This window comes from Crotalus tigris, unplaced genomic scaffold, assembly GCF_016545835.1.
Source record: "Crotalus tigris isolate CLP2741 ecotype Arizona unplaced genomic scaffold, ASM1654583v1 scf7180000019143.106728444:792265, whole genome shotgun sequence".
Classification (NCBI taxonomy): domain Eukaryota; kingdom Metazoa; phylum Chordata; class Lepidosauria; order Squamata; family Viperidae; genus Crotalus; species Crotalus tigris.
The window spans coordinates 438,545-463,229 of NW_024097400.1; the positions used below are offsets into that span (position 1 = coordinate 438,545).

A 24,685-nucleotide genomic window follows, 5' to 3' on the forward strand; every position below is an offset into this window, starting at 1 on the left:
GCGAGGCCTCCTGGGACGAACCAATTAGCGCTGGGAGGCGTGTCCCTAAAGGAATCCTTATAAGGGGAGGGCGTGTCAGGCCTCCTGGCAGGAGCCAATCAGCGCTGAGGAGGGGTGTCCCACACGAAAACTTTACGTGAGGAGCGGCCGCCGTGCTGTAGCGGGGCAGGCGGAGAGGGTGCGGCTGTCCTGCTGGAGCCAATCAGCCCCAAATGGGCGTGGCCCGGGCGGAGCTATTACACAGGAAGCATCCCCCGGGGAGTTGTGGTAAGACAGTCGGAGAGCGCGCGGCCGCCAGAGAGGAGCCAATCAGCACTGAGAGGGCGTGGCTCGATGGGAGGCTTTATCAGAAGAGCATCCGGGGGGGGCGTGGCGCTGCAGGCGGAGAGGGCGCGGCCGCCGGGCCCGGGCCAATCCGCGCTTGCGGGGCGTGGCTCGGGCGGAGGCTTTATAAAGGGCGGCGCCCCGGCGCGCGTGGCGAGTGCGTGCGGGCCGCTCTCGGAGCCGGGTCGCTTGTGGTACTGACCGGCTTCCCTGCAGCAGGGCTGGGCTCGGCCATGTTCAGCTGGGTGAGCCGCGATGCGCGGCGGCGCAAGGAGCCCGAGCTGTTCCGCAACGTCTCGGAGGGGCTGAAGCAGCTCTACGCCGGCAAGCTGCTGCCGCTGGAGGAGCACTACCGCTTCCACGACTTCCACTCGCCGGCGCTGGAGCCGGCCGACTGGGAGAGCAAGCCCATGGTGCTGCTGGTGGGCCAGTACAGCACGGGCAAGACCACCTTCATCCGCCACCTGCTGGAGCAGGACTTCCCCGGCATGCGCATCGGGCCCGAGCCCACCACCGACTCCTTCATCGCCGTCATGGGCGGCGAGAGCGAGGGCGTCATCCCGGGCAACGCGCTGGTGGTCGACCCCCGACGCCCCTTCCGCAAGCTCAACGCCTTCGGCAACGCCTTCCTCAACAGGTGAAGGGGGGGACCCTGCGGGATTGGCTTTCCGGCTGCGGGGGGCAGCGAGGAGGGGAGTCGGGTCTTGAGGACTAGAGCCCCTGCTGCTAGCTTCCTAGCTGCAGGGTGGGGAGCAGCAGGGAGGGAGGGGGGGTCCTTGGAATCTGATCTTGAGGACTTTCCAGCTGCAGGGTTGGGTAAGGGGGCAGAGGGGAGGGAGATCCTTAGAGTCTGATCTTGAGGACTAGAGCCGCTGCTGCTAGCTTTCCAGCTGCAAAGTGGGCAAGGGGCAGCAGAGAGGGAGGAAGGTCTTTTGGGGCTGATATGGAGGACTAGAGCCACCGCTGCTCAACCTTGGTGGCTTTAAGGCAGGGGTTCTCAACCTTGGCAACTTGAAGACTTGTGGACTTCAACTCCCAGAATTCCTCAGCCAGCTTTGCTGGCTGAGGAATTCTGGGAATTGAAGTCCACAAGTCTTCAAGTTGCCAAGGTTGAGAACCCCTGCTTTAAGGCATGCCTGGCTGGGACATTCTGGGAGTTGGAGTCCACCCGTCTTAAAGCCACCAAGGTTGAGAAACATAGTAAAAGGAGGAGATCCTTTGCAGCCAAAGGCAGAAGCATCTTCAGTGCCCTCCCAGGGTCTAGGAGGGTTTCCCTGGTCAGGGCAAAGTATAAAATAAAGAGTTCGAAGGGATTCTTGGAGGTCCTCTAGTCAAACCTCCTGCTCAAGCAGGAGATCCATTCCTAGAAGGTAGTTTATAGATTTGATTTATATGCTGCCATCTCACTGACAAAGCGACTGGTGTAGTCGGATGCCACCAGTTTACAGAGGCATCGAACGGGATAGGGGATGGCAGAGATGTCTCTCCATCCATCTCTTGATACCAGGCCAGGTTGACCTAAACCCAGCTAGTGGCCTTGCAAAGCAGCTGACTTTACAGTGTCCCTGCCCAGCTGTGGCTAAATTCAGCTTGCGTTCATTTGCGGTTCTGTGAATGGAGTCTAGTTAATGGGGAATTGTGAGTCATCAGGTTCATCCCCCACAGCCTGAATGACCAGAATACAGAATAACAGCTGAAAGGAAACTTGGAGGTCTTCTAGTCCAGCCCGCTGCTCAGGCAGAAGACCCTGTAAGTATTTCAGACAAATGACTGTCCAATCTGTAACATCCTACAGTAATGAAGCAGCCCTTCCACTGATTAATTGTCCCCATTGTCAGGAAATTTCTCTTGAGCCTTGTCTGAAATGGCATCGCAGAAGGAGGGAGGGTTAGAGGTCAGCAGCTCTTGCAAAAACATCTGAGTAATGCCAGCCCCCCTGGGTGGTTTAACCACACAATTCTCTTCTCTCTGAATCACTGCAAACCCTGGGCGTGGCTGCTTGCAGGAGCTTTGCTTTTTTCTGCCAGCTTGTGCCCGTCTCAGTTGGCCATTCGCTTGCGCCATTGCATGGATCTCCTGCCCAGCTGGAAAATGGTTACCCTTCCTCTCCTTGGCTTGATGCTTGATTTCTCTCTCATTGGCCCTTGCGACATTTGGTCGCACTCCACCCAAAAGCATTTTGAAAACCGGGAAAGTCTCAAAATCTAAAAAAAAAAATCCCATATAAATATCAAGAAGTGAACTTCCTCCCCCCACTGCAAAATTCCATTATTCCTTTATCTGGTGTGGGTCACATTAGAAAGCTGTGGGTTAAATCTGCCTTTTTAAAAGTCGCATCAAGAGTTAGTCCATTGTTCTCTTTATTACCGGTGTTTGGAGGCGTCTGCCAGTCGTGCTGGCCAATCGGCGTCATTAATGCATGAAAGAAAAAAAAAACTCCAAAAGATTCCTGGAATGCTGGCTTTGCAGCTGTAGAAACATGATTTTTAAGGAAGGAGGGGAAAAAAACTCTGGATATTTACAAATATTAAAAATAGTTCTGAGCAAAAAAGATCCTAGCCCAGTAAAAATACATTTGCTGGTTCTCGGTGTTTAAAATCAGGGATAATAAACGGGTCCAGGGTTGCAAGCAGGCCTGGCTTAAATACGAAAACGTTTGCACCTTTTCTGCTGTGTCAGATATTGGTTTTGTGGTCTGGAAAAGGACTTTGCAGGCCTGGGATCAGCCCGTCAATTTGTAGAAGTTTCTGCAGCCCGTGTGTCAACATAACACAAACTGAACCCAAATTCTTCATTTTGCAACGCCTTAGTCTGCTGCTTTTCAAACTTGGCAAGTTTAAGATGGGTGGACTTCAACTCCCAGAATTCCCCAGCCAGCTGTGCTGGGAGTTGGTCCACCTGTCTTAAACTTGCCAAGTTTGAAAACACTGCTTTGAATTACGAGTTGACTAAACTTTAAACTTTCTTCCCCAAATACACCTGGGTTAAAAACCTTAGTGTGTTGTGTGAATGTGGACACTCTGTCCTTTACTGGTGGAACTGAACGGGCTGTGTCAACACGCAGCTGCAATGTGGGGAACTCAAAAGCAAGCAGAGCACAGGCAAGGACCGTCTGGGAGCGTCCCCGGGATTTACAGAACGGGACTTTTTTTTGTTTTCGGGATCCTTGCCGCTGGCAGAGTTTGCAAAAATGAAAGGCACCCCTCATTGCTCCTGTGGGTTGGGTGGTCGTGCACAGGCCAGTGGCTGGGCGTGCTAATTCGAATTGCATTCCTGGGCAGGCCGATTTTGTGCCAGAGTGTGTGCGCCAGGTGTCCCCTCCCCACCCTGTCCAGTCATGGGGGAAGGCCTGGCTTTAAAGAGAAAGTGATGTTCCCGGCATTCTCCATGTGGCGTTCAAAGCAGGAGGCCCTGGGGTCAAGGCTTTGGGATTGGCCTGGTTAAAAAGCAGCCACTGCAGAGATTCTAGCAATCTGGTTTTATTATAGTAGGCTATGGTAAGAGAAATTGTTTCTGTAATGATAAAGGAGAATATTTGTCCTCAGGGCTGAATGGAGGTGTCCTTGGTGCTCTCTGCATTTGATGGTTTTCTTGCAGACATTTTGCTACCCAACTAGGTAACATCATCAGTGTTAGAAGGCGAGGGGGTTTGTGGACAGGAGGAGGAGAGAAGAGGAGAAGGTGGAGCAGGAGGAGGATGCCGGTGGGGTCCTTGGTGCTCTCTGATCTTGGCCATTTTCTTGCAGACATTTCATTATCCAACTAGGTAACACCAGGGACAGAAGAGAATGTGGTGTGTGGAGTGGGGGAGGAGGACGCTGAGGGCTGTGGGGTCCTTGGTGCTCTCTGAGCTTGGTGGTTTTATTGAAGATTTAGAATAGAAATGTGCCACCTGGTCTCTTTCTCACCCTATGAAAAATTATCCTGTGGAATTCATTGCCACAAGACATGACTATTAAGTTGACTTGCATGGTTTAAAAAAAGAGATAGATAAATGTAAGGAGGCAGATTCTTTATGGCACCAATTCCCTCACGGGAATATAGGAAGTTCTCAATTTACACCACAATTGGGGACCAGAATTTCTGTTGCAAAGCAAGGTGGGTTAAGTCCATTGTGCCTGATTTTACAGCCAGGGTTGTTAACTAAGTGAATCACCCTAGTTGTTCAGTGAACCATGTGGTCGTTAAGCAAATCTCACTTCCTCCACTGACTTTGGAAAGCCCACCAAAATCTGGAAAGCCCACCAGAAGAGTTTCAGTTCACTGCCACCCCTCTTATCCCAAACAGAATCAAGGTGGGATTACACTGAGGGTTTTTTTCTTAATGCTTTCCTGTTTCTCATGACGAAGTTGCTGCAACATGGAGTTGATTTCTCCACTTTACAACTTGATTTTCTTGTGAAAACCGGATTTTGTCATCTTTGTGGGACTGCCCACTTGGCATTTTTTTTTTATTAAAAAGTTTTATAAAAAATTACAACATCAACCCACCCAAACCCCCCCTCTCCCTCCCCCACTTCCCAGGGCTGAGTACAGGGTTACAAATATGATAATCATAATCTAAGTAACATTAACCAACTATATAAATAACCAAGTCCATAATGCACTTTAACTCCCCTTTAACATAAATATAAACAAATTAAAAGTAAACGTAATAATGAGAACATAAACAAATTAACATCCTAATTATTAAACAATACAGTCCCCAAATAATTAAACAATACTAATACTAAAAATAATAATATAATACTCTAAAACAGTGTTTCCCAAACTTGACAATTTTAAGGCATGTGGACTTCAACTCCCAGAATTCCACAGCCAGCATTGCTGGCTGTGGAATTCTGGCAGTTGAAGTCCACATGCCTTAAAATTGTCAAGTTTGGGAAACACTGCTCTAAAACTCACTCATAAGCTAAATGAAACTTTTTAGTCCCATATTTATTCTGAATATAATTTATCCATCTTCTCCAAACGAAATGTATCTTTCTTGTGAATGATCCTTCAAGTAAGCAGAAATCTTAGCCATTTCTGCTAAATTTGACACTTTTAAGCGTTACTTGGCATTTTTTTTTTTTTTTAAGGAAAGGAAGATGTATTTCTTTAGAAGCTAACTAAGCTGGTCTCAGTTTCCCAAGTAAAAGTGTTGAAAGATGACTTTCTGACCCGGAGTTCCTCTTTCTCACAGCTTTGGGCTGAATGGGGATTGCAGCCCCACATTGGGTGGCCTACAACTCCCATCGCCTCTCCAGCCAGCACCAGCTCAGGGAAGGCAGATCTCCCGAACGAAATGGCTTCCCATCACCTCTGCTGCCTTTCCCAGTCTGAGTTTCCAGCTCGCCTGGCAGGGTTTTGCATGCAACTTCCCTTCTGTGGTGAAAACCGAAGCATTTTGTAAGCCCGCAAAGGATGTGGTTTGTGGCCATTGTGTGAACAATGTGTAGAGGTGTAGCCCTTGACATACGAGCACAACTGAGTCCTAAATTTTTGCTGCTAAGCGTAGCAGTTGCTAAGTGAGTTTTGCCCCACTTTACCACTTTTCTTGCCACAGTTATGTGAATTGTGGTTGTTAGGTTACTGACACGGTTGTTAAGTGAACTTGGCTTTCCCCATTGACTTTGCTTTTCAGAAAGTCACAAAATGGGAATCACGTGACCCCGGGACACGGCAGCCATCATAAATATGAGCCGGTTGCCAAGCATCTGGAGTTTGATCACGTGACCAGGGGGACCGTAAATGTGAAAAATAGTCTTGTCACTTTTTTCAAAGCCGTTGTAACTTCGAACGGTCACTAAATGAATGGTTGTAAATTGAGGATTACTTGTAAAACTTCCCCAGAGTTTCATCTCTAAGAAGAAAAACCTGCCTGGATGAGATTGGGGGAAAAGCTAATATAATCCTGGGCTGCATAAACAGAGGCATAGAATCAAGATCATGTGAAGTATTAGTGCCGCTTTATAAAGCCCTAGTGCAGTGGTTCTCCACCTGTGGGTCGGGACCCCATTTGGGGTCGAATGACCATTTCACGGGGGTCGCCAAACAACACAGTCCACCATTTTTCCCCCCTTTTCCTTAGCTGTGCTACTCCCTTTTATTCTATTGGCTTTTGAAAGCCAATAGAATAGACTCTCTTGAATAGAGTCTAATTCTATTGGCTTTCAAAAGCCAATAGGAATTGTCCAGGCTGTCTCTGCCCTGCTGAGCCCGCCAAAAGTCCCATTCTGCAAACGGTGCTGCACCAGTTGAGTAGTCCTCGACTTACGACCGGTTGAGTAGTCCTCGACTTACGACCGGTTGGGGGTCGCGGCATTAAAAAGGTTGAGAACCACTGCCCTAGTGAGACCACACCTGGAATACTGCAGCCAATTTTGGTCACCATACTACAAAAAAGGACGTTGAGACCTTGGAAAAAGTTCAGAGAAGAGCAGCTAAGATGATCCAAGGTCTGGAGACTAAAACATACAAAGAACAGCTGCAGGACTTGGGTTTGGCTAGTCCACGGGTCGGCAACCTGCGGCTCCAGAGCCGCATGCGGCTCTTTCAGCCGTCTCCTGCAGCTCCCTGTCCTCAGCCACCATGTGCACTCTGGGAAAAAAAAGTGGGACTAAAAAAGTTCAACCAATCAATTCAAACTTCTCATGAAGTTTGAATTAACTGGTTGAACGTCTTTGGTTTGTGGGACTGCCCACAAACCTCTTTCCTTCTTCGTACTGCACGTGGTGGCCGGGAGGATTGCTGGAAAGGTGTCCCTGGTAAGGAGTCGCGGGTGGCCAGTCTTGGGGTGCTTCTTCCCTGCCCGGCGGGTCTCCCCTCGCCCTGCTCTGCCGCCGCCTCTGTTAGTTGGGGGGCGCCAGAGGTCTTCCGGAGCCTTCCCTCTCCGCCTGCGCCTTTTGGCCATCTCACGGGCAGCGGATTCCCCCACGGTGCCTGCCCGGCCCTTTCCCCATCTGATGCGCGGTCCTCTTGGCCGTCCTCCCGCTGCCGCTGCTGCCAGTCGCGCTGAGCGAGGCCGAAGTGGCGGCGAGCGGGCAGCCGCGCCACTTCGCCGTCCTCCTGCTGCTGCCGCCCCCCTCGGTGCTGTAGGAGGGGGAGACCTTGGGCTGCGAGGGCGGCGGGTCAGGACGTCCGTGCGTCGGCATTCCCCGTTGCCGGTGCGGCCACCCATGGTGCACTCGGCCTTGACCCCCTCTTGTGATGGTGAAGAGACTGAGGATGCAGCAGGGGCGGCAGCCGGGCCAGGGACGGTGGGGACCCCCAACGATGCTGCAGTGGCCAGAGCCGCTGCCTCCCGTCCTGCTCCCCCTCCCCGCCCGTTCGGCTGAGGACGTGGCGGGGGCAGTAGCCAGGCCGCGCCGCTGCCACCGCAGCTGATGCCTCCCGTCCTGCTCCCCCTCCCCGCCCATATTTTGTATAAATTGGAGTTTTGTGCCACAGGCACTTCGCTAAATTCATTGTTAGCTATAATCTTTGCCAATTCCCAGTTCACCAGGGTAATTTCATTGCCATTAAGACACTGTGCTCCTGCACAAAAGATTAATGGCATGAGGGAGCTTTATTGGTGTTCTTCCTCATGTCTTCTCTAAACATCCTATATATCTGGGAAGGAAATCTTTGATCCTCCAGATAGGATTGAACTACAATGCCCAGAGTCCTATCAGCAGGTGTTATAGTTCAGCAACACCCAAGTCAGTTCCTCAGCTCACCTTTCAGTGCAGGATTATATTGTTTACAAACATCACACTGTCCTCTAAGGTTACCAGAAGATGCATCTAGTTTGTGCCCCTTCTTTTCATGTTACTGTGTCAGCCATATAAGACAACATCATATAGATCAGGTTTACAGAGAAAGAGAGAGAGAGAGAGAGAGAGAGAGAGGAAAGAGAAAGAGACAGAAGGAGAGAGAGAGGAAAGAAAGAGAAAGAAAGAGGAAAGAGAAAGAGAGGGAGAGAAAGGGAGAGGAAAGAGAAAAAGGGGGAGAGGGAAAGAGGAAAGAGAAAGAGGGAGAGGAAAGAGAAAAAGAAAGAAAAAAGAGGAAAAAGAAAGAGAGGAAAGAGAAAGAAGAAGGAGAGAGAGGAGAGAGAGAGAGAGAGAGAGAGAGGAAAGAGAAGAGAGAGGAAAGAGGGAGAGAAAGGGAGAGGAAAGAAAAAGGGGGAGGGGGAAAGAGAAGAAAGAGAAAAAGAGGAAAGAAAAAAGAGGAAAGAGAAAGAGAAGAAAGAGAGAGAAAGAGGAGAGAGGAAGGAAAGAGAAGAGAGAGAGGAAATAAAAAGAGAGAAAGAGAGGGAGAGGAAAAAGATGGGAGGAAAGAGAAAAAGGAAAGAAAAAAGAGAGGAAAGAGGGAGGGAGAGAGAGGAAAGAGAAAGGAAAGAGAGAGAGACCCTTTTGACATCTAAAACGAAGATAACACTGCATATATCCTTTTTTACCTTTATTTTATATATACACACACAAACACATACATACATACATATTGAAGGTAAAAAAGGATATATGCAGTGTTATGTTTTGCGGCTCCCAGTGTTTTGTTTTGGGTGGGAAACGGGTCCAAGTGACTCTTTGAGTGTTTGGGTTGTCTACCCCTGGGCTAGTCTAAAGAAGAGAAGAAACTGGAGACATCATAGCAGTCTTCCAGTGTTTGAGAGGCTGCCCCAAAGAAGAGGGGGGTCAAGCTATTCTCCCAAGCACCAGAAGACAGGATAAGAAACAATGGCTGGAAACTGACCAAAGAGAGAAGCAAACTGGAATTAAGGAGAAACTTCCTGACAATGAGGACAATTAACCAGTGGAACAGCTTGCCTCCAGAAATCGTGGGTGCTTCATCACTGGAGATTTTAAAGAAGAGACTAGACAGTCACTTATCTGAAATGGTATAGGTTCTCCTGCTCGAGCAGGGGGCTGGACTAGAAGACCTCCAAGGTCCCTTCCAGCTCTATTCTTTTCTAAAATTTCTCACATCTGAGGGCCCTTGTTGAAGACAGGCAGAAGGGACAAATGGTTGGATCCTCTGGTTGTGCCTGTGTCTGCTCCTCCTGAGGCCAGTTTTTGTGATCTTTGAACCTGTTGGTCTCGGATTCCTCCACATTGCTGGTTTGTTGAATGCTTTTGCAACAAAGCAGGGCTTTGCTGGGTAGCCTGGACTTTGGACCGGAAAGTAGAGAATCAGAAAAATGGAGAGAGACCTTGTGGTTTTTCCTTAGTTTCAGATTGGATCTCTCTTTGATAAGCTCCTATCCGGTAATTTTTGCCCTCCCCTCAGGTGCTATTCTCCAGAGGGCCTGAGGGCAGGACAAGAAGCAGCGGATGAAAACTCATCAAGGAGAGAAGCAAGCTAGAACTAAGGAGAAACTTCCTGACAGTGAGAACAATCAGCCGGTGGAATGACTTCCCTCCAGAACAGTGTTTCTCAACCTTGACAATTTTAAGGCATGTGGACTTCAACTCCCAGAATTCCACAGCCAGCAATGCTGGCTGTGGAATTCTGGGAGTTGAAGTCCACATGCCTTAAAATGGTCAAGGTTGAGAAACACTGCTCCAGAAGTTGTGGGTGCTCCATCCCAGAAGTCTTCAAGAAGAGATTGGACAACCATTTGTCCGAAATGGTATAGGGCAGTGGTTCTCAACCTTTTTAATGCCGCGACCCCCAACTGGTTGTAAGTCGAGGACTACTCAGCTGGTGCAGCACCGTTTGCAGAATGGGACTTTTGGTGGGCTCAGCAGGGCAGAGACAGCCTGGACAATTCCTATTGGCTTTGGAAAGCCAATAGAATTAGACTCTATTCAAGAGAGTCTATTCTATTGGCTTTCAAAAGCCAATAGAATAAAAGGAAGGGGCACAGCTAAGGAAAAGGGGGGGAAAATGGCGGACTGCATTGTTTGGCGACCCCCGTGAAATGGTCGTTTGGCCCCAAATGTGGTCCCGATCCACAGGTTGAGAACCACTGGTATAGAGTCTCCTGCTTGAGCAGCGAGTTGGACTGCATGACCTCCAAGGTCCCTTCCAGCCCTAGGATTCTATGTTTGATGTCCCAGTGCATTCTGTAGAATTTGAACTCGTGACACTTCTCTGGGATGTTTCGATTGTTTGAAAAGGAAGGACCCTGGGGAGGGTAGGATGATGAATGGCCGGGGGGGGGGCTGGGATTGCACCCATATGCACACACAACCCCCACCCATAACTTGGGATATCCTCTTTTGCTTTCTAATGCAGAAGCAGGCCTTTAAAAAGACTTCTGTTTTTAAAAGACTCCTTTTTAAAGAAAAGAAGAAATGGGGGTGGTGACAAGATAGCAGTCTTCCAGCATTTGAGGGGCTGCCAGGAAGAAGAGGGGGTCAGACTATTCTCCAAAGCAGTGTTTCCCAAACTTGACAATTTTAAGGCATGAGGACTTCAACTCCCAGAATTCCACAGCCAGCAACACTGGCTGTGGAATTCTGGGAGTTGAAGTCCACATGCCCTAAAATTGTCAAGTTTGGGAAACACTGCTCCAAAGCATCAGAGGGCAGGACAAGAAACTATGGTTGGAAGCTGATCAAAGACAGAAGCAACCTGGAATTAAGGAGAAACTTCCTAACAGTGAGGACAATTAACCAGTGGAACAGCCTGCCACCAGAAGTTGTGGATACTCCCATCACTGGAGGTTTTTAAGAAGAGACTGGACAGACACTTGTGTGAGATGGCATAGGTTCTCCTGCTTGAGCGGGGGGGAGGGGGCTGGACTAGAAGACCTCCAAGGTCCCTTCCCGCTCTATTCTATCCATGCCTTTCCAGCCTCAGCGAGCCAAAGTTTTCCCAGCTTGTCATCTGCAGAGGTTTTGAAGGAGTCAAAATGGGAAAGCTCAGGGTTTTGCCCATCCCTGATGTCATGAAAGCTCTTGTCTCCTCCGTGCAAGTTTAATGAATGATTCCATCTCCTAAGTTTCAGGGGGGGCGGAAGGAAATGACCAGTTCAAGCAGCATGGCAAAAACGTCACCCTAAGACCCCAGTTTCTGCCCCTGCTTGTGTGCAGGGCCACCAGCCTCCTAATCCTGTCCTTTGCCCTTCTTTGCAGATTTATGTGTGCACAGCTGCCAAACCCCGTCCTGGACAGCATCAGCATCATCGACACACCGGGCATCCTGTCCGGGGAGAAACAGCGGATAAGCAGAGGTGAGGCTTAAATGGATGTGGGGGGGGGGGGCGGTGTTATAAGGTTGTGGGTCCTCCTTTTGTTCCCTCCACAAAAAGGAAAAAAAAAAAAAGGTGCCAGTTGCGGCCTTTCCTGGACCAGGTGTCAACGCTGCTAATGTTGAATATTCTTGCTTTGACAAAATGTGCAGTACTGTCTGGTATTTTTAGAGTTAATTCAGATGACAGAGAAAGACAGAGGAGACTAGTAAGGAAGGGGGGGGGGTGTGAACTGAAGTGAATCTTTCCCCTCCAAGTTAATTGGAAGATGTGAATCATGACCCCAAAATAGGAGAAGGGAAATGCCTGGAATGTTATGTGCAAAGGAAGGAAAATTCAGATCTTGGCATTCTCCGTGCTGTGCTGACACTCCTCTACACTAATAAAGGTTTTTTTAGGTTAAGCCATGCCTGAAAATTCTTTGAAGTGTTTCATTAGTCAGACACATGACACCAGGATTCGCTGCGCTCAGTCATTCAGTCCCTAGTCATCTCACAGCTGAGCTACTGTAATGCGCTCTCCATGGGGCTACCCTTGAAGAGCATTTGGAAGCTACAGCTTACACACAGTGTGGCAACGTGGGCAGTTTTGGGCCCCTCCAAAATGGCCCCTGTGACACCACTGCTCCACAAGTTTCGTTGGTTGCCAAGCTGCTTCCGGGTGCAATTCAAGGTGTCGGTGACCTCCTTGAAAGCCCTCCGTGGCCCTCCAGTTTACTAGAGGGACCCCCTCACCCCACTGGGATTGGCCCGTCCCACCGGTGCTGGCATAGGAGGCATCCTGCAGGTCCCGTCAGTCCGATTATTCTAGCTGGTGGGGTCCAGGAGGGGGGACTTCTCTGCTGTGGCTCCTGCCCTCTGGAACATTTTGCCCCCCCCCCATGTGAGGTTGGCCCCAACCCTCCTATCTTTTCATAAGGGCCTAAAGACCTGGCTCTGCCCATTGGCTTGGGGCCCCAGTGGTGGAACAGCACAATGGAGGTGGTTGATTAAGAACAGATCTCACCTCCACCCCCGTCCTCCCCCTATGTCCTTGGATTTAACGTTTGATTTTATTTTTTTATTTTTTTTACTTAGATGTAACTGTAAGCCGCCCCGAGTTACCCTATCGTAAAATGGGCGGCCAGTAATTTTTATAAATAAATTAAATTAAACTTGTCTGAAATGGTATAGGTTCTCCTGCTTGAGCAGGGACTAGCTGGACTAGAAGACCTCAAGGATCCCTTCCAGCTATTCTATTTTATTCTATTCTCCATTCCATTCTTCTTCCTGATTCTATTCTATTCTATTCTATTCTATTCTATTCTATTCTATTCTATTCTATTCTATTCTATTCTATTATTTTCCATTCCATTCCATTCTTCTTCCTGTTTCTATATTCTATTCTATTCTATTCTATTCTATTCTATTCTATTCTATTCTATTCTATTCTATTCTATTCTATTCTATTCTATATTCTATTCCCACTGTAATCATACGTGAGAAAGACCTTGGGAGATGGATGAATGCCTTGGAGAATAAGGGGCCTTTCCGGGGCTGTAAAGAAGACAGCGGGAAATTTGGATTTTGTGATGCGATCCCCTTTTGCGGTTTTCCAAACCAGCTTCTGACAAAGGCAATGGGGGAAGCCAGATTAGCTTAAAAGACCACACAATTCGCTTAATGGCCATATGAATTACTTGCCTACGGTGAGCAAAAAAGATTGTAAAATTAGCGCCAACTCACTGCGCTTCTAGCCTAAGAGCTCCTTTTCAGATCTTTGGAGAAGAAAGTTTCCCTCCACTCACAAAAATCCATTGCTAAAGATCTGCTTGAGATAAAAAAACACACACACACACACACAAACACACAGCTGGCTACATTTTGTTTTTGCTTTTGAAGTTTTAGAAAAGAAGACAAAAGGAGATACGAACTCATGAAAAGTAAGAGAAAAGGGGGAAAGGTAGAAACCAAAGAGAAAGCTGAAAAAAAGGGGAAGAAATAAAAATAGAACAGAAAAAAAAAATACAAAGAAGTGGCTTTTGATCTTCTTTACGACAATTATAAGGAGAGTTATAAATTGACTTCTTGCCCTACAGTTACAACATAACTCTCTTCTATCTATAATCTGTCTTGGCTAAGTATCAAAACCAGAAGTCATAAGCTCTTTTTCCCCCAAAAAGTCCATAAGGCAGTGGTTCTCAACCTTTTTAATGCCGCGACCTCCAACTGGTCGTAAGTCGAGGACTAAACCGGTCGTAAGTCGAGGACTACTCAACTGGTGTAGCGCCCTTTGCAGAATGGGACTTTTGGCGGGCTCAGCAGGGCAGAGACAGCCTGGACAATTCCTATTGGCTTTTGAAAGCCAATAGAATTAGACTCTATTCAAGAGAGTCTATTCTATTGGCTTTCAAAAGCCAATAGAATAAAAGGGAGTAGCACAGCTAAGGAAAAGGGGAAAAAAAATGGCGGACTGCGTTGTTTGGCGACCCCCGTGAAATGGTCGTTCGACCCCAAATGGGGTCCCACGTTGAGAACCACTGCCATAAGGGGTAAGGGGCTTTGTTTCCCACCTTTCCCTTCCCATTGTCCAGAGCCCATCCCCAGGAAGGAATTGCCTTCTGGAAGCAGAAGAACAGAGTTGGATGGGACCTTGGAGGTCATCTAGTCCAACCCCCTGCTCGAGCAGGAGACCCTGTACCATTCCGGACAAATGGCTGCCCAGTCTCTCCTTAACAACCTCCAGTATTGGAGGCAAGCCCATTCCACTGATCCGGGCTTGAGCAGGGGGCTGGACTAGAAAGCCTTCAAGGTCCCTTCCATCCCTTGTTGTTCTGTGTTCGATACCTGGGGGGAAAACATAGTTTCCCATGCAGGTTGGTGGGTGTGATGCAGCACCGGCCAAGGACTCAGTCAATTAAAAATAGCTGCCCCTTCTCCGATGCTTTCCCCCTTCCCTTCTTTCCTTCTTTGACAGATCTCGGCGGGCCCCCTCCTCACTCTGGGGGGGGGCTTTCCAGGTTCTCCATCTATGCCCCCTGTCACGTTTGGGACTCCGAGGGGTGCATTTCTCTCTGCAGGAACGCAGGATGGAAACTTTCCTAGCTGAGTCAAAATCCCCGGCTTGACTGCGGGCAGGAAACACTGCAATCCGTGATAAGGCCCGGCTTGACCCTGGGCAGGTGTGCCCCCCCTCCCCCGTGAAATCCAGTGCAGGATTTTTCTGGTTTTGGGCCCCACAATTAGGCATGCGCCTCTCTGCTCTCCAGGGCTGAGTAAGTCAGTCCCCCCCTCTCCTGGGTGGAGACAAGCGTGTGCTTATTTCCCCTGTGTCCGTGAGTGGCTTTTCCTGGGCAGAGTGCCTCGATCCCTTTGGGAGCTGCCTTCGGACATTCTCGGGACACCCGTGCCAAATAAGGGAAGGCGGAGATGGAAATTCTGGTGTGGGGATTTTTTCCTCCAGGCAGAGGGCAGAGGAGGGTCCGTTCTCCCTGGAAACATTTTATGTATTTATTTATTAGTAAAATTTATATGCCGCCCCATCCCTAGGGACTCAGGGCGGTGTACAAAATTAAAACAACAAGTATAACAATTAAAAATGAATTCACACAGCATGTCCCAATCGAATCCCGCCCCCCCCGCGGACATCAACCCCAGGCCTGCCGGAACAGGAGAGTTTTAATAGCTTTCTTGAAGGCCGGCAAGGTGGGAGTAGTTCGAATCTCGGGGGGAAGTTGATTCCACCAGGTCGGAGCCACCACAGAAAAGGCCCTTCCCCGCCGGCCCGCCGGCCGACATTGTCTGGCCGACGGGACCTGAAGGAGGCCCAATCTGTGGGACCTCACCGGTCTCTGGGAACTATGCGGCAGTATGCGGTCCTGTAAGTAACCTGGTCCTATGCCATGAAGGGCTTTAAAGGTGACAACCACACCTTGAATTGCGTCCGGAGACCCACAGGAAGCCAGTGCAGCTCGCGGAGGATAGGTGACACATGGGTGTACCTTGGTGCACCCACAATCGCTCTCGCAGCTGCATTCTGAACCAACTGCAGCCTCCGAACGCTCTTCAAGGGTAGCCCCACGTAGAGCGCATTACAGTAGTCCAGTCTTGAGGTGACAAGAGTAACCGTGAGTAGAGCCTCCCGATCCAAATAAGGCCGCAACTGGTGCACCAGGCGAACCTGGGCAAAGGTCCTCCTGGCCACAGCCGATAGATGTTGTTCCAAATTTAGCTGTGAGTCCAGGAGGACACCCAAGTTGCGTGCCTGCACTGAGGGAGGTAAATTCCCCCCCCCCCCAGGACTAATGATGGACCATCAGGATGACCCTTGGGGGGCAAGACCCAAAGCCACTCGGTCTTGTCAGGGTTGAGTCTAAGCCTGTTCACCCCCATCCAGACTCTCACATCTTCCAGGCACCGGCACATCACGTCGACTGCTTCACTGAAAGGACACGGGGTGGAGATATACAATTGGGTATCGTCCGCGTACTGATGATACCTCACCCCGTGTCGCCGAATGATCTCGCCCAGCGGTTTCATGTAGATGTTAAAAAGGAGGGGGGACAGGACCGAGCCCTGAGGCACCCCATAATCGAGGCGCCTAGGGGTTTTGTTCTAACTTTGCACCCGTGCCAGAGGTGTCATTTTGCACATCCCTGCTGGACTATGGCTTACGGACTCGGGGTGTGTCTCCAGGTGTGCCTGTGTCACACTCGGTTGCGGTTGGTCTGGGTCCATAAACTGGCAGGGTTTGCGCTTCGGCAAAGCAACAGGGCTGCTGGGTAGGTTTAAAAAGTGCATATTAAACTTTTAAACTTGGGGAGAGAAGGGGAGTTCGGAAGACTTTTGCTGCCTCTGGCATTGTCTGCACGTGCTTAGGGTTGCTCCCATCATCCCCAGCCCCACCCCCCTCCCCTGGAGATGCAAGGAACAGTGTTCAGAGCATCTCTGAATTCATGCTGGCCAGAAAAATGCTGCTTTTGAGAATTGCACGTCCCACTTTTCTAAAAAAATAAAATTTTCACCCAGTGTTGCCTGACCTTAGCAAGTTTAAGATGCATGACGTTCAATTCCCAGGATTCTGGGAGTTTAAGTCCACCCTTCTTAAAGCATATTGGCTGGGGAATTCTGGGATGTGTGTGTGGTGTGTGTGTGTTAAAATCCACCCATCTTAAACTTTGACAAGATTGGGCAACAGTGGCCTAACCTTACGCTTACTGAAGACAGATTGTGCATGCTCAGTGTTGAAGCAGTTTGAACAACTGCAAAGTCAGGATGCAGCTGAGCCCCTGTATGTGTTTTTCCTATCTTTGAAAAAGACCGACTGGTTGATACATTTGAGCAGTGTTTCTCAACCTTGACAATTTTAAGGCATGTGGACTTCAACTCCCAGAATTCCACAGCCAGCAATGCTGGCTGTGGAATTCTGGGAGTTGAAATCCACATGCCTTAAAATTGTCAAGGTTGAGAAACACTGCATTTGAGTGATCTGCAGTGTGTTCTTCACTGCAACTTGAGAAAAACTTGAGACTAGACATTCACCTGTCTGAGATGGTATAGGACGGTTCTCCTGCTTGAGCAGGGGGCTGGACTAGAAGACCTCCAAGGTCCCTTCCAGCTATTCTATTTCTATTCACTGTTTCATTGCATAAATGCTTAGGCCAAGCCAAACTGGGCCCTATTTAGGCTTATTTATTTTATCTGAAATATTTACATAGCTTAAAATAATTATATAGGAAAATGATCATACGTCACTTTTTTCAGTGCTGCTGTAACTTCAAACAGTCACTAAAGGAAGGGCTGTAAGTTGAGGATCATCTGTAAAATCACTTGAAACTATAAAGCTCGATTAAAACGTTAAAAAAGAGGTTTTTATTTCGCATTGTTATTGCAGTGTGTGAACTGGGCCACAGCAGATTAGATTTATTCATTACGGGTTCATAACCCGATGAATTTTGGTTATCAGATGCCGAGCCCAGTTCCGTTACTGGATGGGACATTGACATGCAATGGACTTGTCTTCCAAGGAGAACATTTTTTTCTGCTGCTACTACAGTTTTCCACAGGAAAATGTTTGGCTTTTTAAGAGTTTAATTGTTCCATAACTTGGACTTGGCGTAGATGAATGGTTTTAAGTGCCTGGGGTGAGTAAAATCTAAGCTTGGGGTGTTCTTCCAGGCAGCGATCTGTTAAAAAAAAAAATAATCAGTATATTTATGCAAGTGTAAATCTAGCCTGCTAAAGTTGAGACTTTGGTGTTTTTCTTTCCCTTGATTTTTTTTTTCTTTGCAATTGTAAATACTGAGAAGTAAGCATGAGCATAAATCTGCAGATCGGGAAAATGCAGCATGTTATTTCTGAGTTGTCTGCTCACTTTGCAAAGTAGGCAGGGTGGTTAGAGTGTTCTACAAAAATGCAGTGCCGTTGAGTGGGTTGAAACCCTTGCAAGCAAATACGGTCTTCTGATTTCAGCCCAGTAAGTTGGTTTCTGTAATACAGGTAGTCCTCAACCTATGACCACAATTGAACCTAAAATTTGTTAAGTGAAATTTAACAAAATCAGTCATAAGTCGCTTTTTTCCAACGCTGTTGTAACTTTGGACGGTCACTAAATGAACTGTGGTAAGTCAAGGACTACCTGTAACTTGCTTTTAAATGTTTTGAATTTTTCCAACAAACCAGACCTGCTGTGGGAGGCAAAAGTCTGTTCTCTCATTTTTGAAAAGCAGTGATTTATCTGACTCTAAAGAGTCAAAGCACAGAAGAGGTTGAGCTGATAGGATGCTGAGTCTTAGGGTTGCCAATTTTGAAGACCCCTGGGCTACCCATACCCAGTTCCTCCAGGGGTCTTCAAATTTGGCAACTTTTAAGACTCGTGGACTTCAACTCCCAGTATTTCCCAGCTAGTCATGTTGGCTGGGGAATTCTGGGAGTTGGAAGTCCACAAGTCTTAAAATTTCCAACTTTGGAGACCCCTGTTTTAATTAAAGAAGGATTACAGGTGACTTGATAGCAGTCCTAGACTTGCACTAGAAACACTTTAAACACTGCACTGGAGTGTCTCAGAAGGGCATCAAAGGGGATTTTGGTGGAAGTATAAAAAGAGAAAATGCAAGTAACTTAGATTTGAGTTGGGGAATGCATCAGCAGCATTGTGACAGATTTAGCAACACATAGGCACAAAGTTTTGGGTTTCCCCTGCAGGAAGCTCCAACAGGAAAATAGTGAACTGTTCTAAGACTGCTGAGATCAGAAAAACTGGTGGGAAACTGTGGGCCACTCATCCCATCAGGGATTGCAAAATGCTGATGCAATTTTCTGGCCCTGAGAGATTGCAAATCATTTTTTTAAGAAATGTCCTTAAGCATTTTGGTCACCATATCACAATTTTAGTCACCATATCACAAAAAAGATGTTGAGCGTTTGGAAAAAAAATCAGAGAAGAGCAACTAAGATGATCCAAGGCTTGGAGACTGAAACATACTAAGAACGGCTACAGGACTTGGGTTTGGCCGGTCTAAAGAAAAGAAGAAATAGGGGAGACATGATAGCAGCGTTCCAGTATTTGAGAGGCTGCCCCAAAGAAGAGGGGGTCAAGCTATTCTCCAAAGCACCAGAAGGCAGGACAAGAAACAATGATTGGAAACTGATCAAAGAGAGAAACAACCTGGAATTAAGGAGAAACTTCCTGACAGTGAGGACAATTAACCAGTGGAAGAAATTGTGGGCGCTCCATCACTGGAGATTTTAAAGAAGAGGCTAGAGAGCCAGTGGTTCTCCACCTGTGGGTCGGGACCCCATTTGGGGTCGAACGACCATTTCACGGGGGTCGCCAAACCGCCCCCCTTTTCCTTAGCTGTGCTACTCCCTTTTATTCTATTGGCTTTTGAAAGCCAATAGAATAGACTCTCTTGAATAGAGTCTAATTCTATTGGCTTTCAAAAGCCAATAGGAATTGTCCAGGCTGTCTCTGCCCTGCTGAGCCCACCAAAAGTCCCATTCTGCAAACGGTGCTGCACCAGTTGAGTAGTCCTCGACTTACGACCGGTTGAGTAGTCCTCGACTTACGAGCGGTTGGGGGTTGTGGCATTAAAAAGGTTGAGAACCACTGGGCTAGACAGTCACTTGTCTGAGACAGTATAGGTTCTCCTGCTTGAGCGGGGGGCTGGACTAGAAGACCTCCAAGGTCCCTTCCAGCTCTATTCTATTCTAATGTTGTGGATTCATTTTAAAAAATTGCTCTGTGTTCCTGGTTTGCAGAATGGGGATATTCGTTGACTGCTTTTCTGTCCAAACCTCTTGACACAATTTTTTTTTGTTTTTTTCTTTAATAGAGCTAATCTTAATCTGAATTGACTGATTTTGATATTTGTGCGGTTGTTGTGGTCAGAAAACTGAAAATCCTGGAACTGCATTTGATTCCTGGAATGGTGTTTCAGACATTAATACAGGTAGTCCTCAACCTACGGCCGCCGTTGAACCCAAATTTTCTGTTGCTAAGCAAGACAGTTATTAAGTGAGTTTTGCCCCATTTTACGGCCTTCCTTGCCACAGTAGTTGTGAATCGTGGCCATTGTTAAATTAGTCACACGGTTAAGTGAATCCAGCTTCCCCATTGACTTTGCTCATCAGAAGTTCGCTGAAGGGGATCCCGTGACACAGCAAATGTCTCACTTAACGACAAAAATGTTGGGCTCAATTGTGGTCATAAGTCAAGGACTAAGCAAATCTTTGTGTGCCCAGCTGACTGGCTCCACATTCTCGGCACCCATGTGACCGACGTGGAACCTTCCACCCTGAGTGTTTTTTTCTTTCTTCAAAATGACTAACATCTGGCAATGCCGGGAAAAGCTTTGGAGTTTTCCTGTTGCAGAGATATTTGGGAGGGGTGCCATAAGTGCATGCATAGAATGTTTGTTCCCTTCTCAAGAAAGTCTCTATGCATCTCCCTCCCAGGCGCATATTTCCATAATTTGCAAATAGGTCTGATAGCCAGAGGTGATTTCAGCACGGAGTAACTTTCCCGCTCTGTTCCAAGGAAGTTGGCTTGTGCAACATTAGATATTTTTCTGTCTTTTTGTCTTCCTGGATTTGAGACAGGGGAACTGTCCTTCTTCCTCTCTGGCCTGGCATCTAGTAAGCTCTCTGTTTTGGCAGAGTGGTAATGCTTCCCTCCAGAGAAAATAAGGTTCTAGTCCTCAGGGTTCAGAAGAAAAGGGAGAGATTTGGATTCGGTACGAATCTGGATGGTAGAATGGATGAGATTCCCGAGCTTGTTAAATTTGCAAGAGATGGCTAAATTAAGCTTCTTTATTTAAAGGAAAAACAATATCTGTGTTTGTGGCTGAGTGGAAACCCCATAATAGACATTTTTACCTAAAATGGAAAAAAAAGGCACTTATTATTTGTGATTAGGAGAAAAATGGAGAAAACAGTGAGCTTTCTTTTGTAATCCTAGACGAAGAGACATTTTTTGTAATTGTACTTAGATTTACTGCAAAGGAAAACTGAACCTGTCTTCCTTCCTTCCTTCCCTTTTTCCCTCTCTCCCTCCCTGTCTCTTTTCCTTCCTTCCTTCCTTCCTTCCTTCCTTCCTTCCTTCCTTCCTTCCTTCCTTCCTTCCTTCCTTCCTTCCTTCCTTCCTTCCCTTCCTTCCTTCCTTCCTTCCTTCCTTCCTTCCTTCCTTCCTTCTTTGTAAAACATTTTCTTTGTTTTTCCTCTGTTTATGTTTTTGTAAAGTGTTCAGTAAACATTTATGAAAAAAAATAAGGTTCTAGTCCTCATGGTTCAGAAAGAAACAAGAGATTTGGACTCTGCATGAATCCCTGCTGGGATGGTAGAATCCTCTTCAAGGACACATTATTGCATACAGATAGTCTTTGACTCACAATCGAGTTCTTATCAACACTTCAGAGTTTACAACAGACTACTCTGGGGATACACATGGCCTGCTTCTGATTCTACCACCCAGGTGCTTCTCCCCTTGGTCAGTTTCCACCCGTTGTTTCTTGTCCTGCTTTCTGTGCTTTGGAGAACAAGTTGACTCCCTCTTCTTTGGGGCAGCCCCTCAAACATTGGAAGATTACTTACGTTCCCCCGGTCCTTCTTGTCACTAGACTAGATGTACCGAATTCCAGCGACCGTACTTCCTATGTTTTAGCCTCCAGCCCTCCCCTCCCCATCATCATTGTTGCCCTTCTCTGCATCCTTTCCAGAGTCTCAATGTCTTTTTTTATATGGCGGTAACCAGAGCTGGATGCAGTTATTCCAAGTGTGGTCTCACTAAGGCTCTATGGTACATGAGAGAGAGGAGAAAGTTTGAATTTGCAAAGCTCAGCCTGGCAAGATGTCTGCGGAGGTTCTCGGTCATCCAGGTACGGTTGTCCCAAAGGTGCTTTTTTCAGGAGGCAACTGGAAAGCAAAACGTCCTCAAAAGAAGTCCAGTTGCCTCCTGAAAAAAGCACCTTTGGGACAGCCTGGCAGGAGACTCAAACCCATCCCCGGTTGCGTGCCAATCTTGTAGGCTTTGGTCACCCAAAATCTGAAGGACTTTGGCCATACGAATTCAACTCCGCTGAACGAGCTGGACTTGCCCAATGGGGCTGGCCAGGCACCTCCAGCCACTGACCTCTGCCTTCTCCCGTCTCTGTTTCGCCGCAGGTTACGACTTTGCCGCCGTGCTGGAGTGGTTTGCCGAGCGGGTGGACCGCATCATCCTGCTCTTCGACGCCCACAAGCTGGACATCTCGGACGAGTTTTCAGAGGTGATCAAAGGTCTCAAGAACCACGAGGACAAGATTCGGGTGGTGCTGAACAAGGCGGACCAGATCGAGACGCAGCAGCTGATGCGGGTCTATGGGGCGCTGATGTGGTCGCTAGGCAAGATCATCAATACGCCGGAAGTGGTGCGCGTCTACATCGGATCCTTCTGGTCGCACCCGTTGCTCATCCCGGACAACCGTAAACTCTTTGAGGCGGAGGAACAAGACCTCTTCAAGGACATCCAGTCGCTGCCCCGCAACGCGGCTCTCCGGAAGTTGAACGACCTTATCAAGAGGGCCCGGCTGGCCAAGGTCAGAAGCGCTGTCTGTGTTTGGGGGACGGTTGGGGATGAAGGAGATCGCAGTGACAGTGGGGGAGCAGTAGCCTTGGGGCATCTTTGGCATCTGGCTAGTATGGAATGGTCTGTCAGGCACAAAGAATCAGGACCACACATTAATAGCACCTAGCAGTAGCACTTAAGACATATACAGGTAGTCCTCGAGTTATAACCATACACTTAGTGACCGTTCAGAGTTACAACAGCACTGGAAAAAGTGACTTAATGACCATTTTTCACACTTACAGCTGTTTCGGCATCCCTATGGTCACGTGATCAAATTTCAATTGCTTGGGATCTGACTCGTATTTGTGACAGTTGCAGTGCCCTGGGATCACATGGTCCCCATTTGCGACCTTCTGACAAGCAAACTCAATGGGGAAGTCAGAAATGTTACTAACTTATCAACTTCAGTGATTCTCTTAACAACTGTGGCAAGGAAGGTTGTAAAATGGGACAAAATGCACTTAACAAATAGCAACAAAAAAAGTGGGGCTCAGTTGTGGTCGTAAGTCGAGGACTACCCGTAGACCCCTTCGTAGTGCTTTACAGCCCTCTCTAAGTTAAGTTCCAGTTAAGCTGATTTTATTGCTCATGCCTATACAAAATAATCTAGTTCAGTGGTTCTCAACCTTTTTAATGCCACGACCCCCAACCGGTCATAAAGCGAGGACTACTCAACCGGTCGTAAGTCGAGGACTACTCAACTGGTGCAACACCATTTGAAGAATGGGACTTTTGGTGGGCTCAGCGGGGCAGAGACAGCCTGGACAATTCCTATGGGCTTTTGAAAGCCAATAGAATTAGACTCTATTCAAGAGAGTCTATTCTATTGGCTTTCAAAAGCCAATAGAATAAAAGGGAGGAGCACAGCTAAGGAAAAAGGGGGGGGGAAATGGCGGACTGCGTTGTTTGGTGACCCCCGTGAAATGGTCGTTCGACCCCAAATGGGGTCCCGACCCACAGGTTGAGAACCACTGATCTAGTTGAAGTTTGGCAGATAAGAGTTAACAGAATTCAAGAAGAGTTGAACTTAGACCGTTTGTGAGAATGTAACAACTCCAGGCTGATTCCTCTCTTGACATCGCCCCAGGCTCTGCCTGTCCTTCCCCACACACAGGCAGGACCCTCGCCAACTCCCTAAACCCAGGGGTCTCCAAACGTGGCAACTTTAAGACTGATGTCCGACAATTACCACGGACTTTCTATTTTGTTTTTCAAGTTTAAAAGTTTTGAAATTTAGAAATATGTGTGACGATCACTTTTATTTATTCTTTTACTGCATGTCTGGTACTGGCTCTGTTCATAGAAAAATCTGGCCTTTTGGGGTATTGATTCCAAAAAAGCTAAGGCTGGAGGGATGGCTTAGAAAATTTCCCACCAAAAGCATTCTATTTTTGGAAATGTGCTGTTTTTGTGTGAGCGCATAAACAGTGGCAGCAGAAGCTTTTTAGGGTACAACTCTCTTAAAAGCTCCCTTTGTTGAAACTCACCAACTTTCCAACCAATGGTCCTTTGGGAGGGGGGACCCGTTTTAATAACCACATTATGGGAAAATGGACGATGCACCTGGGTGAGTGGAATGTGGTTGTTGTTGTTGTTAATTGCGAAGTCGTGTCCGACCCATCGCGACCCCATGGACCACGTTCCTCCAGGTCTTCCTGTCCTCTACCATCTTCTGGAGTCCATTTAAGTTCTCACCTCCTGCTTCAGTGACTCCATCCAGCCATCTCATTCTCTGTCGTCCCCTTCTTCTCTTGCCCTCCATCTTTCCCAGCATTAGGCCCTTCTCCAGTGAGTCCTTCCTTCTCATTAGGTGGCCAAAGTATTTGAGTTTCAACTTCAGGATATGGCCTTCTAAAGAGCAGTCAGGGTTGATCTCTTCTAGGACTGACCGGTTTGAACGCCTTGCAGTCCAAGGGACTCGCAGGAGTCTTCTCCAGCACCATAGTTCAAAGGCCTCAATTCTTTGGCGCTCAGCCTTTCTTATGGTCCAAATTTCACAGCCATACATGCAACTGGGAAAGCCATGGCCTGGACTATACGCACTTTTGTTGGCAGGGTGATGTCTCTGCTTTTTAGTATGCTGTCTAGATTTGCCATAGCTTTCCTCCCCAGGAGCAAGAG

The 24,685-nt window shown here is 47.8% G+C and overlaps 1 protein-coding gene across 1 annotated transcript in view; it reads left to right on the forward strand.

The window, feature by feature from the left end:
• The first annotated feature begins 387 nt into the window (after nucleotides 1-387).
• EHD1 (EH domain containing 1) overlaps nucleotides 388-24,685 on the forward strand; it is a 32,271-nt gene continuing 7,973 nt past the window's right edge. Inside the window, exons 1-3 of the mRNA XM_039359939.1 lie at nucleotides 388-961; nucleotides 11,367-11,464; nucleotides 22,120-22,532. Of these exons, the coding sequence (XP_039215873.1) occupies nucleotides 558-961; nucleotides 11,367-11,464; nucleotides 22,120-22,532 (915 nt within the window). The 5' untranslated portion in view covers nucleotides 388-557. The remainder of the gene's footprint in view (nucleotides 962-11,366; nucleotides 11,465-22,119; nucleotides 22,533-24,685) is intronic.